Source organism: Lepisma saccharinum, chromosome 4 (assembly GCF_977018435.1).
Source record: "Lepisma saccharinum chromosome 4, izLepSacc3.1, whole genome shotgun sequence".
In the NCBI taxonomy this organism is placed as follows: domain Eukaryota; kingdom Metazoa; phylum Arthropoda; class Insecta; order Zygentoma; family Lepismatidae; genus Lepisma; species Lepisma saccharinum.
Genome location: NC_139232.1, coordinates 40,824,495 through 40,839,502, shown reverse-complemented (window position 1 = coordinate 40,839,502; position 15,008 = coordinate 40,824,495). Strand labels below are relative to the sequence as shown.

At 39.1% G+C, this 15,008-nt stretch overlaps 1 protein-coding gene across 1 annotated transcript in view; it reads right to left on the bottom strand.

Annotated features, from left to right (window-relative positions):
* The window catches only part of LOC145986427 (5-hydroxytryptamine receptor-like), a 699,817-nt gene that overhangs the window by 79,248 nt on the left and 605,561 nt on the right, over positions 1–15,008 (bottom strand). Inside the window, exon 5 of the mRNA XM_083120442.1 lies at positions 2,001–2,268. Coding sequence (XP_082976568.1) covers positions 2,001–2,247 — 247 coding nt within the window. The 5' untranslated portion in view covers positions 2,248–2,268. The remainder of the gene's footprint in view (positions 1–2,000; positions 2,269–15,008) is intronic.

Here is a 15,008-nt window from a genome sequence, read left to right as displayed (position 1 = left end):
AATAAGGATGAGTAATGATTCGTTCAAATTAATGAAGTGAACGGAGAACGTCATGTGCAAACTGGGATTCCAACCCAAGGCCTCATGCATAGTATCGTTTCTATATTCGAGTCTCGACCATATGCATGTTACCTTTCGTTTGTTCCATCGTCTATGCCATTATACATCCATTTATATTCATCGTTACGATTAACCTAGATAGGTAGGAATGCGAAGATAATTTTATTAGTAGCTGCCATCACTGCACTTATGAATTGGCACTATAAGGAAAATCGTATTGGATTCCGGACTCTTTCACGGAATGAGATTTGAGCAAGAATTCTCAGCTGAGAATTATTCTGCAAATAAAGAGATAGGCAGAATTGGTTTTTATCCTCATCTCTCCCTTTCCCTCCCAAAGGAAAGCGCACGTGGGATATTCACCTGTTTGTATAACTGACCGCCACTTACTAATTTGTTAGATGACTACTTTTATACCTTCAGGCAGCTCATTTGACTACATGTAGCCTAGCTACTGATATTACTGAAGCAATAAAGAGGAAGTTGTCGACGATATACAATTGCTGTCAGTATCAAGTCTAATACAGTAGGAGGATATTTGGGGGGGGGGGGTGCAAAAATATTGTTATTTTTCCCTGGTAAGTTACTCAATAAATTTCTAATTCAATATACTTGTTGTGATATACAATAAGCTGAATATAAATCTAATAATATACCCCTTAGAAGTATCATATTTGAAAAAAATGTTTATTTAATAAATATTGACACATAGTCCATGACCTTCCTGTTAATTTTATATGTTGTTGAAATCATTGAAATACTCCCTTGTTGTTCAAATACATTTTAGTTCGAAATGCATTTTATACTCTAATTTCAGAAACTTCACATGACGATATACATGTAATTATATATATATATATATATATATATGTATGTATATATATATATATATATATATATGTATGTGGTGTATATGTATATGTGTATGAATGTATGTATGTATATATTTAAAAATTACTTCTCGTTGTAACATAAAATATTAAAGAAATAGAAATACATTCATAAACCTATGGCACATGAATTATATGTGTATTATATAATGAATTATATTAATATATACAAAGCAATATATATTATTTATTTATTTATTCGAAGTTTTAGATACAGCATTTGTAATAGCCATTTTACACTGAAACTGTAATAAATAAACAAGAATAAGTCAAGATGGTTTGAAGTAAAAATAAACATAAAAAAAACAAGAAAGTTAAACATAAACATGAAAAGATATAAACAAGATATAGACAATCAAAAGATCTGCAGATGAATTGTAAATGACGAACGGAAAATACTTTCCGGGGAGAAAGCGTCAATATTTGCAGGCAGTTTATGGTAGAACTGGGGCAGCCTATGGAACAGAGAGCGCTGTATAAGAGATAGCCTAGTGGTAGTGTTGTGGAACAATTAAGTTTTTCGGGTCTATCGAGAGGACACTCTGAAGTTAAATTCTGTGAGTAGAAATTCGGATCTTAATTTTCCATTTATGACTTTGTAGAAACATATTCTTAACTTTAGTTATGCTACATATATAAGTTACAATATAAGTCATATTATAAACTACATAATCAATATTTGGTTTTGCATATTGAGTGACTGATTTGATTGACTTTACTTCACTTTTCTGCCACTTTTGGCTAATTGCGAAGATGAGGATGAGATATAATATGAAGAAACTAATGAAGGGACAGTCTCAAAGGAAACTCAATCTTAGACCGAGATTCGAATCAGGACTTCTGGCGTCGTAGCGTGCTGCCAATAAAAATGATTAAGGAAATATTCCCCCTAAACCAGTCTTGAGTATGCCAAACAATTTGAATTTTCTGGGGTAATTAGCAAGAGGGGGGGATTGAGAAGTTGTGGTAATGTATATTAACTCTAAGAAAGTGTTATTTTCAATGCAAATTATGTTTGCCTGCAGCCCTTGTAAAAATAAAAACACCTACCGATGACTGTGATGAGAATCATCAAGCCAAGTATCACTGACGTCACGCCCATGACGATGATGTCTGCCAGGGGCTCCTCGAGGGGTCCCGTGGCATTGGATGCGTTGTTGAAGAGGGAGTCGTTGCAGAAGACGGAGCGGTTGCAGTCCGCGTCAAACGATTCCGCCGAGGGCCAGTCATATTCCAAGCTGCCGGTCACTTCCAATACGTCCGTTGGGTCTGCAGTGGGGCTCACAGAATAATCCATGCCTTTCCGTGCATTGCGGATCTGAAAGGAAAAGACGACAAACGATTAACTCTATTACTTATTAGTAAAGCTTGGAAGTTGATGACCAAAAAAATCTTTTAAAAATGACCCGTGAACTGATCTTAAAATCATTTTTAAAAATAACCGGAATAACCTGTTTTAACACTGAAGCAAATAGAAAAGGAATTAAGGGTTAACGTAGTTCTCTCTATTTTTACTTCAAGGTTACATAATATACACCGAAAGCTCTTTCTGTTCAAGGCATTCACATCCTTTCAAATTTGGCCTTGCTCGACACAGAAGTCGGTCAGCATCTGAAAATACAGTTGTGTCTCGAGTGCGTCAGACTATATTTCTTTCACATTGTGAATAAATTTAATTTAAAACCACAGATTAAAGCGATAATAGTGGCCAGCAAGGGAATCTCAAAGCAGGTTTTACAAAGTTTTATGTGGAAAAAATAAATTTACCACATTTCATTATTTAATTCATTGCAAAGCATTTAAGTTAAAAATAATGTTATGCTATTACATTTTGATTAATGGCAATGTTGCTAAAGAGACCATGTCAGGAAATTTAAAAATGGAAGTTATGCTAGCAAATGCATTTACATTAAACAACAGGGGAGGAGAAAAAGAAACCTCAAAAATGAAGAAAAATGCACCAAAAACAGGCTTCGAGTCCTACTTATTAGTCAGGTTGTCGTTCCCCCTGAGCCTTGATACCAGTCACGAAGAGACAGCGAGAATGTGAGAGTCTGTCCAATGTGCTTCAGTGGAATGGAACCTACGAAATTTGAAATCGGATCAAAACGAATGCAATAATTAAAGAAAAGGTAACAGTGTTGCCGAAAACTGAAGGATTATCAAAAGGTGATTACTTTAACGACTACACTATCACAAACCGTGGTGAAAATCATGGATAAAATGGTAACACTTTCTTGTCTTTTATTTTGTTCAAAAGTTACAATGCAAAAACTTTAAAAAGTGCTAGAAAAATCCATTTTTTAAACATTATTCTTTAAATTACTGCAAAACCACTGACATTATCGAAAACGTAAACAGAATCTTCTCTTTTTTATAGCCCATCTAATGAGGATTAAGACTAAAAACACATTACCTGTCTAGGACCTTTGTTTACGAATATATATGTCAATAACTTAGAGTCTGCGAAATTAATGTTGGGGGTGGGGGGTTGTTCTGGGGGTAGCCTTCATATAAAATAACACACTATCAACGCAACGTTTCCAGCTTCTAACCGGGTCTTCTTCGAACAAAGATTCAAACTCAAACAAAGTGTTTTATTAAAGATACGATGTGTGAAAATTCGCTTAGAAGGCCTTTTTTGTGAAACTTCCATCCACCTCCATAAATGATGGGGCCTATAGTACCCACAAAACTTCCCTGTAACTTACTGCAAGACCATCTCACTTCAACTACATTCACCTCGTTTGATTAGCAATTCCCTACCCAACGTAGAGACCGTCTTAGATAAGGGCTAATTATACCGGGGTACGCGTGCAAACAAACAAATTATATTCGTGCGACCGGAGACCCTTGTTTACTCTTTGAGATAGAGCTCCCCGTCTTGCAGGAGAGGGATAAAATTCAGAGCCCGACCGACAACTTGTCTCAACCAATTATCGATTGCCAACATTTGATAAAAATCCTGGCTTCCAGGGACACGTTCAATTTGTAGAAACACCGAGACAATAATCGAGTTAACTTGAGGGAAAGGGGTTGAGGGGAGACGTGGTAGGGGTGAGGGAACGAAAGAGGATATCGATTCGAGAAATGAGTTCCGAAGTCTCAAAGTTATGCTGGTCGCATTCTTGGTCGCATTATATGGGTTATCGTTGTGCAATACGTCAGTCTCTGGTAGTTCGCGAATGTTTTTCGATCCTTTTAAAAACAAATTTTAAGGGACATGTGCGTAAGTATGTACTCTCAGTATAAAAAGAGCAGTAGCATTTTGAAAGATGAGATTTGCAAGTTTGAAAAAAAGAGACAGTCATATCTATCATAAAAAATCTGGAGTGTAACTCAGATTTGATGAACACATTGCATTTTCCACTGCTGCGAAAACCATAAGGTGGAGAAGAAGATTAGAGAGTATGCAAAGGACACAAAGTGTCAGAGAAATGTCGAGGAAGCGGAGAAAGAGACTAGACATGAAATAAAATTCAAATTGCATTTTAAAAATATTTTTTTATATATCTGGCTGCTTTTCTGCCACTTCTTGCTACTAGCAATGACGAGGATGTAAAATGATTAGATGAAATTGAGGAAGAGACACTTACAAAGATACAACCTTGCCCAGGCCGGGGTGCAAACCCGGATCCTTCGGTAGGAAATCGATCACAAAAGTTCTGATCCACAGAAATATACAGACAGATAGTCAAACAGGGAAAGAGTGAGATGTCAGATATGTAAAGAGAGAAAGTATGTCAGATTTTTAAAGAATTAGAGAAAGAGGCGTCAAACAGAGAAGTTGAAATCAGAGAGAGTGTGTGAGAAACAGAAGATGAGAGTCAAGCATAGAAATAGTGAGTAAGGTACACTGATGGATAGAGAGATTGTGAGAGAAAGAACATAACAGAGAAAGAGGGAGTAAGATAGACCAATAGATTGAGAGAACGAGGGGATCATATAAAGGGAGAAAGTAACAGAAAAATATAGGAAGAGTGAGTTTTAGAGGAACAGTTAATAGATGATATAGACAGAGAGAGAGAGAGAGAAATAGAGAGAGACAGAGATAGAGAGAGAGAGAGAGAGAGAGAGATAGAGAGAGACAGAGATAGATAGATAGATAGATAGAGAGAGAGAGAGAGAGAGAGAGAGAGAGAGAGAGAGAGAGATAAACAGACGATGAGGAAGTAACATAGATAGAGTGAGGAGGGATATAGATAGTTAGTGATAAGAAGAGAGAGAAGGTTACATATGTAAGTTAGAGAAGCAGAGAAATGTGTCAAACGGAGAAATAGTGAGCCGAAGAGGAGTGTACGGGAAACAGAAAATGAGAGAGTTAATAGATATATAAAGAGAGAAAGAGAGAGAGAGAGAGAGAGAGAGACAGTGAGTAACATAGACCGATAGAATGAGAGAAAGAGGGAGTCAAACAGTGAAAGAGAAGGTAACAGAGATATATAGAAAGAATGAGCCTATGAGGAAAATGAGGAAAAGTTTATATATATATATATATATATAGAGAGAGAGAGAGAGAGAGAGAGTGGGAGGGAGGGAGGGATGGAGAACATTAACGGAAGAAGGAAGGTACGATGCATGGCGACAGTCGTCCATTGCTAAGGAAAGCAGCAAATGAGAAACATCGATGAATGCAAAACATGGAGTCCAGGAAGGGAACTGGGCGAGTGCCTGGAGAAGCAGCTTCGAATACCTGGAAAACACTCATTGCTTTCGCCTCACACAAGAACGCATTGAACTGGAAAACGGGAGTCTCCAGCGCCCGCCCTATTTCCTTTTGTCTTGCCGGACAGGAAGTTAAGTCATTACACGGTAATGGAGTCGATCGAATCGGCCGGGCAGGGGGAAATGTGGCGTAAAGGAATGCTTTGGTCCTAACTGCAAAATCAAATTTCATCATTCTCCCTCCTGGAGGACGTACAAACATGTTTACTGGAGCTGGACACATTGTGTTCTCCCAAAGCGTCACCTGACTGGTGAAGGACAATCCTCGTCAACAGATTTTGGGTGACACAATCGGGTGACATGATTCTCTTCTGTTTTTGTTTGAGATGCTCAATCATATCCAAGGTCATTTTCAGCTGTCTCTAGTTCCATAACTTGGGAAGTTCGTGCCTTTATTATCCTTGTGTGTGTGTGTAACAGTGTTCGGAAAGTTACTTTTTAAAAGTAACAGAGTTATAGTTACTTGGTTCAAAAGTAACGCAGATAAAGTTAAGTAACTCACGGTTATTAGCAATTGGAAAGTAATTAAGAGTTACTGGAAGCCTATAGACAGACTGTAGTCAAGAGTATACGCCGTATACCCTCTAGTTAACCTCACTCATTAGCATACAGCTTCCGATACAATGCGAATACCTTATACTTTAATTTATTTTTATATTTAATTATGTATTTTCCCCATTTCTCCAGGGAGCATATTACGGTCAAATACTTCTGGTTTGTTTAGGAAGAGAGAGGGTATTGAACGTCAGCATTTATCATCATCATTTGGCTTCAATAATATTTTTGCATAAATGCGTACAATGTGTACAACTAATACGTATTAGCAAAACTTTGCTAGCTTCGTTTTCTCTTTGTGATTAATAAGAAGTCTACCTTCTGTTATGAAAAGCAATGTAGAAATTTGACTTGACATTTCGTATCGAATAAGGCCCATACGAATGTCTCAACAATGTTCTTGTTTCTCTTCCTCTCAATAATTCACTGCTTAACATACACGCTCTTATCATTAAAAGTGACAATTAAGGAATGTTGTATTTAATTATTGACACGGAGGGAACGAGAAAAAATATAACTGTTGCTCTCTCTGTTCATTTTTTAGTATCTCTTTATATAAGTAATTTTCGAAGTTTTCCATTTTTAGTGTAATTAGCAGTGTTATTACAGTATTCAAAATGATAATTCACAAAAGCAATATCAATCAGAAAATAAAATACAATAACGTGCTGGACTGTATAAAATACTACTGTATCCATATGTTTACTATGCAATCATTTAAATATGAATTTCATATATTTTTTAAAATTTTCGAAACTCCTTCCCTATTGTAATATGCCTCTTCTATACCAATTATTTATTTATTTATTTATTTACGGAGAAATTATCTCCTTTTACAAAAGGTGGCCAACAAAAACAAATGAAACACATAATATAATACAGTGAGACATAACACAGATAAAACACATACACAAATATAATGTAATATAAATTACTAAACTATACTATAGAATAATATAACACCCAATTAGTAATTTAGAAGCGGTTCACCCAAAGTAATACAAAACAAGACTAAAAAACCCAAAAAACAAACAAGATGTCATTTTTATTCATATGCGTATGTTGCTAAGTACAACACTAAATCTGATAATTTATGTTGTAAACACTTGTCTTAATATTCTTTTGTACTCATTGATTGAGATACTGAAATCAAGATTATATTGCAATATAGATATTTTGTTGTACGCAAAGGACATTCTAAATAATGGTGAATTCTTGAATTTTTCTGTTTTAGGAATATCATAAGACATCAATTGCCGCAGCCCTAAGCCACATTTCATAGCATTGAAACATAACATTTGGAGAAAAGTATGGTTATCTATGATGCCAGTCTTTGTTTTGTACAGAAATATTTGTTGTGTTATTTCCCTTCCATTAATAAGACTTTCATAATTAAACTCATTAAACTCATAATGATAGGTTATTATAATATGATGGTATATTATACCTTTTGTATGGGTTGGCAACTAAGTTCCCGCCGTTTTTTTTAATTGGAAAAATCTCTATGACATTAAATACGTTTGGCACGAAGGTGTACATCATGCGAAAGAGAATATATTGTTCTACCTAAATTTATGTTTCTTTGTTACTAAGACACATTTTTTTGTTATTTACAGATCATTAAAATGGAATGTCAAGTTGAGAAGAATGAGCATTTTCGACACCTCCTCCTTTTTGCCTTTAATCAAGGTTCTAAGGCCGCAGAAGCTGCTCGCAACATTTGTGCTGTGTATGGAGTGGGTGCTATAGCTGAAAGAACCGCCCGTGATTGGTATGCGAAGTTCAAAAAAGGAAATTTTGACCTCAAAGACGCATCTCGTTCTGGCCGTCCAGTTGAGTTCGATGAAGAGCGATTGAACCACCTGTTGCATGAAAATCCGCGTCAAACAACAAGGGAACTGGCAGAGACAATGGGTTGCTCCCACACTACTGTAAAGAAGCATCTGCACTAGATGGGAAAGGTTCAGAAGTGTGGAGCATGGGTGCCTCACACTTTAAGTGTCACCAACAAAAATCAACGAGCCACAATCTCCGCTGGTTTGCTTGCTCGGCACCGTGCAACCCATGGACACAAGGAACGATTTCTTCACCGAATCGTTACTGGCGATGAAAAATGGTGCCTTTACATGAATATGAAGCGGCGTAAGGAATGGCTGAGCCCCGGGAAACAAGCGACCCCACGCGCGAAACAGGAACTTCATCCGCGTAAAACGATGTTGTGCGTATGGTGGGACTGGGAAGGGATTCTCCATTTCGAATTGCTTGAAAGGAACCAAACGATCACCGCGGAACTCTTATGTGCAACAAATGGAACGACTCAACACGGCTATTCAAGAGAAAAGACCGAATCGGCAGCATGGTGTTCTTTTGCTGCACAAAGCCCGCCCTCATATCGCCAATATGACCAAGGACGCCATTCAAGCTCATGGTTGGGAAGTGCTGCCACACCCACCATACTCTCCCGATTTGGCACCAACGGATTTTCACCTCTTTCGATCTCTTTCAAATGCTATGCGGGGAGTTTCGTTCAATACTGATGCAGAATTGAGAGCTTGGTTGGATGACTTTTTCTACCGACGAGGTATTGAAAACCTTGTTGAACGTTGTAAACAACACAGGAGAATACATTATTGATTAACTACTTGTATCTGTTTATTGAAAACTAACCTTTTAACACCTTCCTTAAAAAACGGCGGGAACTTAGTTGCCAACCCATAATACAAATATCTTAAAAATCATTTTTGAATTCTTTCATTTACCATCTCCTGAGATTCATAATATGTAAACCAAACATTAGAACCATATTGAAGCTTACTTCTAACTAATGCATTATACAAGAGAGAAATACTGTCTACATTAGTTAGATTCCTCGTATTTCTTATAAGAAAACCTAATGATCTAAATGCATTGTTTACCATGTATAATACATGTTTGTTAAACATCATATTACGATCCATAATAATGCCTAGGTCCTTAATAAAGTTTATTCTTTCAAGCTCTTCTCCACAAATAAAATAGGAGATTTTAGAGGTACAACCTTGGTGACAATGAAGTTCGACCAGAAAGGAATACGTGATTAAATGCACAGAGGCATAGGCGGTGGAATGGGTGACCCGCAGAAGTGACGCAAGTGTGTAAGAGGAGGCGTGTGAGCAGGCAAGAATCGTGATCCCAGCATGTTGCACCCAAGGTCACATAAAGAACGAAAACGGGGAACTATACGCGTGACATTGAACTTCGACCAGGCACCAGACCCATACGGAAAATTCCAGATAGTGGCGCATTCGACGGAAGCATGACGTCACGGACACGATAAGGGAGTCCGCCGTATATAAGCGCGTGCTGTGCACCGAGGAACCGCAGTGCATCATCACCATGGCCAGGGGCAAACCTATTGACAACACCGTGAGGAGAAGAGTGGTGGAGTTGCAACGAGATGGACTCAGTGAACGGGAAATAGGGCGCCAACTGAACTTACCCAAGTCAACCGTCCACTGCATCATCAAACACCACCAAAATACGGGTACTACAGAGCCAGGTAAGGCCCCCGGTCGAAAACGCCTGCTGAGCGTGCGTGACCTACGGATATTTAGGAACTATATCCAGACCAACAATCATGTTTCTGTGGCCGAATTACGACTGTGGACTCGAGAACGCTTTCACATTGAAGTGTCAACCAGAACCATTCGCCGTTACCTACAGCGATGCGGTTACCGAGTGTACAAGGCGAAACGTAAACCCTTTCTTTCCATGTTGAACAAAGGCAATCGACTACGGTGGGCACGAATGTACCGGGGATCGACATTTCGGCAGTGGAACGGGGTTTTGTGGACGGACGAATCCATTTTCAATGTTGTGTACGGGAAAATACGGAAAACAGTCATTTGTCGGAAGGAGGAACAGAATGAAGCAAAATGTTATGCACGTCGGGTACAGAAACCTGCGCCAGTGATGGTATGGGGATGCATAACGGCATATGGGGTTGGCCCACTACACGTCTGTGAGGGCATTGTGAAAGCACACGCCTATACACGCATACTGGAGCGGCATCTTCCCACAGTGCGAAGGCACCTGTTCCACAGGCGGTGTCTCATCTTTCAACACGACAATGCCAGGCCTCATTTAGCGCGGCTGACAAGAGAATGGTTGACTCGCCATCACGTGCGAACTCTGCCATGGCCACCATCGAGTCCCGACCTCTCGGCCATTGAGAATGTGTGGCGTGTTCTTAAGCGACGTGTGCAACAGAGGGGACCCACGACAGTGGCTGCTCTTATCGCCTGCCTGCAGGAGGAATGGCACCGCATCGATGTGGAATACCTTGAACGACTCGTCCGCAGCATGCCCCGACGCATTGCCACAGTTATTCGCCGACGGGGCTGCGTCACACCATGGTAAACAGGATCCCCTCTAACAGTGGTCGAACTTCAACGTCACGTGTAGATGGACGAAAATGTTTTATTTTGTGTGGACACCATACATTGCTGCGTTGCAGCGGAAATTTATGTTTTCCTTTGTTCCATGTACCCTGCTGAATAAAATATGTTCAGCATATGCATGTGTTCTCCTTCTTTCACAACGCACTCCTATATTTGTGACTGGTCGAACTTGATTGTCATTAAGGTTGTATTTATTTTATTTGAAACGCCATAAAAGAGCACTTCTTAATAATAAATTTAAGGTCATTGTTTATACTCCACTCATACACAATATCTAAATTTCTTTGAAGTTTCCTAATCTCTCCATTATTATTAATTTGTTTTTAAAGCTTTATGTCATCAGCATACATGAGACATTTAGAATATTCAATTTGTAATGTAAATCATTTATAAACAATACAGAAAGTAGTGGTTCAAGATTCGATCCTTGTGGTACACCTGACTTCACAATATATTCAAACGACTTCGATTGTTTATAGGTTACATATTGTTTTCGACCATTAAAATATGAGCTCACTAGTCAACCCGAAACTTGAAAGTTTGCATAATAAAATATTGTGATTAATTGAATCAAAAGCATTAGAAAAATCAAGATAGATCGTATGTATAGGTAATCAATTTTAAAATTTTGCATGAACATCTTGAACAAAATTAATTTGATTTGTTGTTGTTGACCTTCCAGGAATGAAACCATGTTGATATACCTCAAAAATAGAGGAAATAATACAACAAATGAAGTGGTATTGGATTATAATTTTACATAAATGAAATTAAAGGATGTTGAAACAACCTTACAAAAATTATAATCCAATACCACTTCATTTTTTGTATTATTTCCTCTATTTTTGGGGTATATCATCATCAGTATTCTACCATGAATGATTTTCATCAGATCCAAAGTTAATGGAATGGTATGCACTTAACATTTAACTTAGCGTACACCCTCTGAATATTTTGGAACTAAATCACTGCCTATAGAAAAGAGAGCCTTGTACAGTCACGGACATTTCTGGGTTGTAACAATTCCATTGAACTGTCCCTGACTGTACGTAGTGGGGTTGTGCTTCACATTTGATGTTTCCTTGTCTACTGAGCAATTTAATTCTTTCCCTTCATGGTAGGGAAGTTCATTCTCATGATAACCCTTCCCAGACAAAAAACAACTTAATGGATCGTCCTGCGAAACAACGCCGTAAGTGGTACGGAAATTGAGTGCAGTTTCAATCATGGTGAGCATTATCAGCGGAATAACGAACCAAGTTAAGGCCACTCAGCAGCTTAGTAACATGCGGATGTTTCCCTCTGCAGACAGGAACATATTAACAAACTTATGCGGGGCGCTTATCACGGTAGCTGTAATACCGCTAGATACCATATACTTGCTATATGTGCTTCGTAATGGCGACCATCTAGGTGTCTCGTCGCTGTCCAACGCTTTTCAAATCTGGTCGACAACAATAGCTCAGGTTTGTTATATTTGGCGACGACGTTAAAGGGCTATCTCCCAAGCCGGTAGCGGCAATAACTTAGACATCTCCCTATGCATAGCTGCTCTCGCAGCTTTAGGATCAAAGCACCTCGGGATATAACTCCCCCGCTACGATTCTGCAAGATTAGAAGAGATGAGAATAAAAGAAGCGGGCGAGAGATTTTAGAGCCTCACGCCAATTTCTGGCGAGAACACCTTAAACAGAAAACTTTCTTAGAAAACCTAAAATTGTGCTGCAAAACATCCCAACCCTTCCTCTCCGTAACGGCATCTGTTCATTTCCCAGCATACGGTAGTGAGGTGGGAAGGGGGATAATAAATTTAGCGGAAGTGCGGTTAAGAGGAAAGTATAATATACAAGAAGATAACCTGCAAAGGTGCTTGCGGGGTGTTTGCAAGGAGTGCGCACTTGAGTAGACGTGCGGAAAACGTTTATGGGTTACGAAACAGTTTAATTTGATGCTTCGCGAGATGTAAACTGTTCCGAGGTATGGAGGAACTCGTAAAGCATGTTTGCCGTGGTCGTGAAAGCTGTGCGATATCTTTCCTCCTTATCAAATTTTGCATAGGACTTACTAAACTGCATCTCGCCTCGGGAATGTTTTTCCCCCGACGCACCAGCGCGGAGACGTAAGGCTCCAGACGAGTTATGAGCTGCAAATCATTAAAGACCTCGGGTCCACTCAGCCTCTCTCCAAGTTACGCCGCCACCAAGACCAAACTAAAACTTCATATCATACTTTCAGTTATAAATTCGTCAAATCTCTTAGATATTGCCACAATAAACTTGTTATACGCCGCAAATTCAGCATAATTCTATTACCTGAAGGTGAGAATATACCCTACTCCAAGGAGAAGAGTTGAAGTCTCTGTCATAACTTTTCGGACGTGACTGACCCCCTCCCCCAATTCTATAAAATGAAGGCAAATAAAGATGAGAGAGAATGAGGAAATAAAAGAAGTAAAGAAGCAATGGGAACTGGTGAAAAAAAAGATTGACATTGATTTCTGCCACTTTTGGCTAATTGCAAAAATGAATGGTGATGTAATGAATGAATGGACAACAACAACAAACTCATTTGAACGGCACAACCCAAGTTTTGCGGAATGGTTAGCACAGCGCTGTACGATGCCAGTGGTACCGGATTCAAAACCCGGCCTGGACTCTTTGTAAATGTCCCTTAATCAAATACATGTACATCATATAGGTATGCACTCATCCTCATCTTCGCGATTAGCCAAAAGTGGCAGAAAAACGAAGAAAAATAAATCAAAACAATAAACAACGAACAATAAGACTCAACCCAAGTCCTCCAGACAATTATCCTGGCTGAAGGTCCAAGAGCCAGTTAAGGCTTATAGCGTAGTGGTAACATTGCCGCGTTGTAATCTAGGAGTTGCAGGTTCGATACCCGGTGGAGTCACTTTGCACAGCCGTTCGGATCCCACTTTAAACTGAAGGTCCAGTTCAGATTAGCCTATTTGTGCATGAGGTGGACTTAACAAATTCAAACAGAATCTTGTTGATCTGCAAAACTCAGTCCAAGGTGTACTACGTGGAAATGAGATTGACATTTGGGTGCCTTGCGAAAGAGCCATTCCTTACACACCGTGTAATGAGACGTAATGGAGCAGAAAAAGAGAGGGAAAGAAAGTGATGAAGATAAATACAGAAGCGAAACAGATATATGTAGTGGAAAAGAGAGTAATAAAGAAAATTGGACAGCAACTGGGAAGAATATTATTGAAAAAGAGATATGAAGAAGCGAGGAAGTAAGGACTAACAATACTACAGAGGAGAAAACATGAATGAAAGAAGAGGATACAGCAAAGAAAAACAGAATTGAAGTAAAATAGAAAGGAAAAAGAAGAACGTTGAGCCATTTCTTCCCTATTCCAGAGGGAGCAAGTGACTCCTTCGGGGCATCCATACGCAAGTCCCATCTCCAAAGCAAATTCTCACACATTGTTTGCAAATGATGTCAATATTGACTCTTTGTTCCTCTCAGCCAACATTACCCTCTGCAAATTCCATATTCTCCAGAGCTGGGAGAAATTTGCTCAGCTTTTCATTATTCACGCTACTCCTTGTCACTTTGCTTTATAAAAATTACAGCATGAAGGTCTATTGGTAATGACGACATCTCTTCAGCAAGCAAATACTAATAAAAATTTCACCTTTCCCAAACAATTACGACGGCTTCACACCCAACAATTAGACAAGCGAGTTTGAAATGCAGAGAAATGTGGGGAAAGGGCTATTTGCGTTCAAATTTCCCCACCTAAAGGTTTGTCCACGCTGTTATCCAACGTGTCTTTAATAATTGACCGTCTCGGTGGAGAATGCGATGGAACGGTTTGACAAAAGCGACCGAAATGAAAAAGCTGCTGGGTGTTTATCTATGTAGATGCCCGCAGCGACGGAAGTACCAAAATTCCGGTGACGCTGCTTTGCTCATTTCAAAAGAACCAAAGCTCTTCAAACGCCGCTGTAGTATTCAACATTCCCTCTTCTCTCCCATCCAACTGATCATCAGGTTTCGTTTTCCCAATTCTGCTCAAGCGACTTGTCTCTTTCGCCGATGCAGTGTTGCAACTATCTATGAAGCGCGATTTCCCTTTAGCAGCTGCAAAATATCCCTTGATCGCAAATATTTCCATTTATATTAGGATACTCATTATTCACGTTATGATGATAGCAGTAGCGTAGGTAGGACTCCGCACATTCTCAATCTCGGCCATACTGAAGCCAACCTCCGTGGGCGGAGTGGTTAGCACGCCAGGGTTCGAATTCCGCCCTGGGCATGGATCCTTTCATCAATTTGACCACATCCTCATCGTCTAGATTAG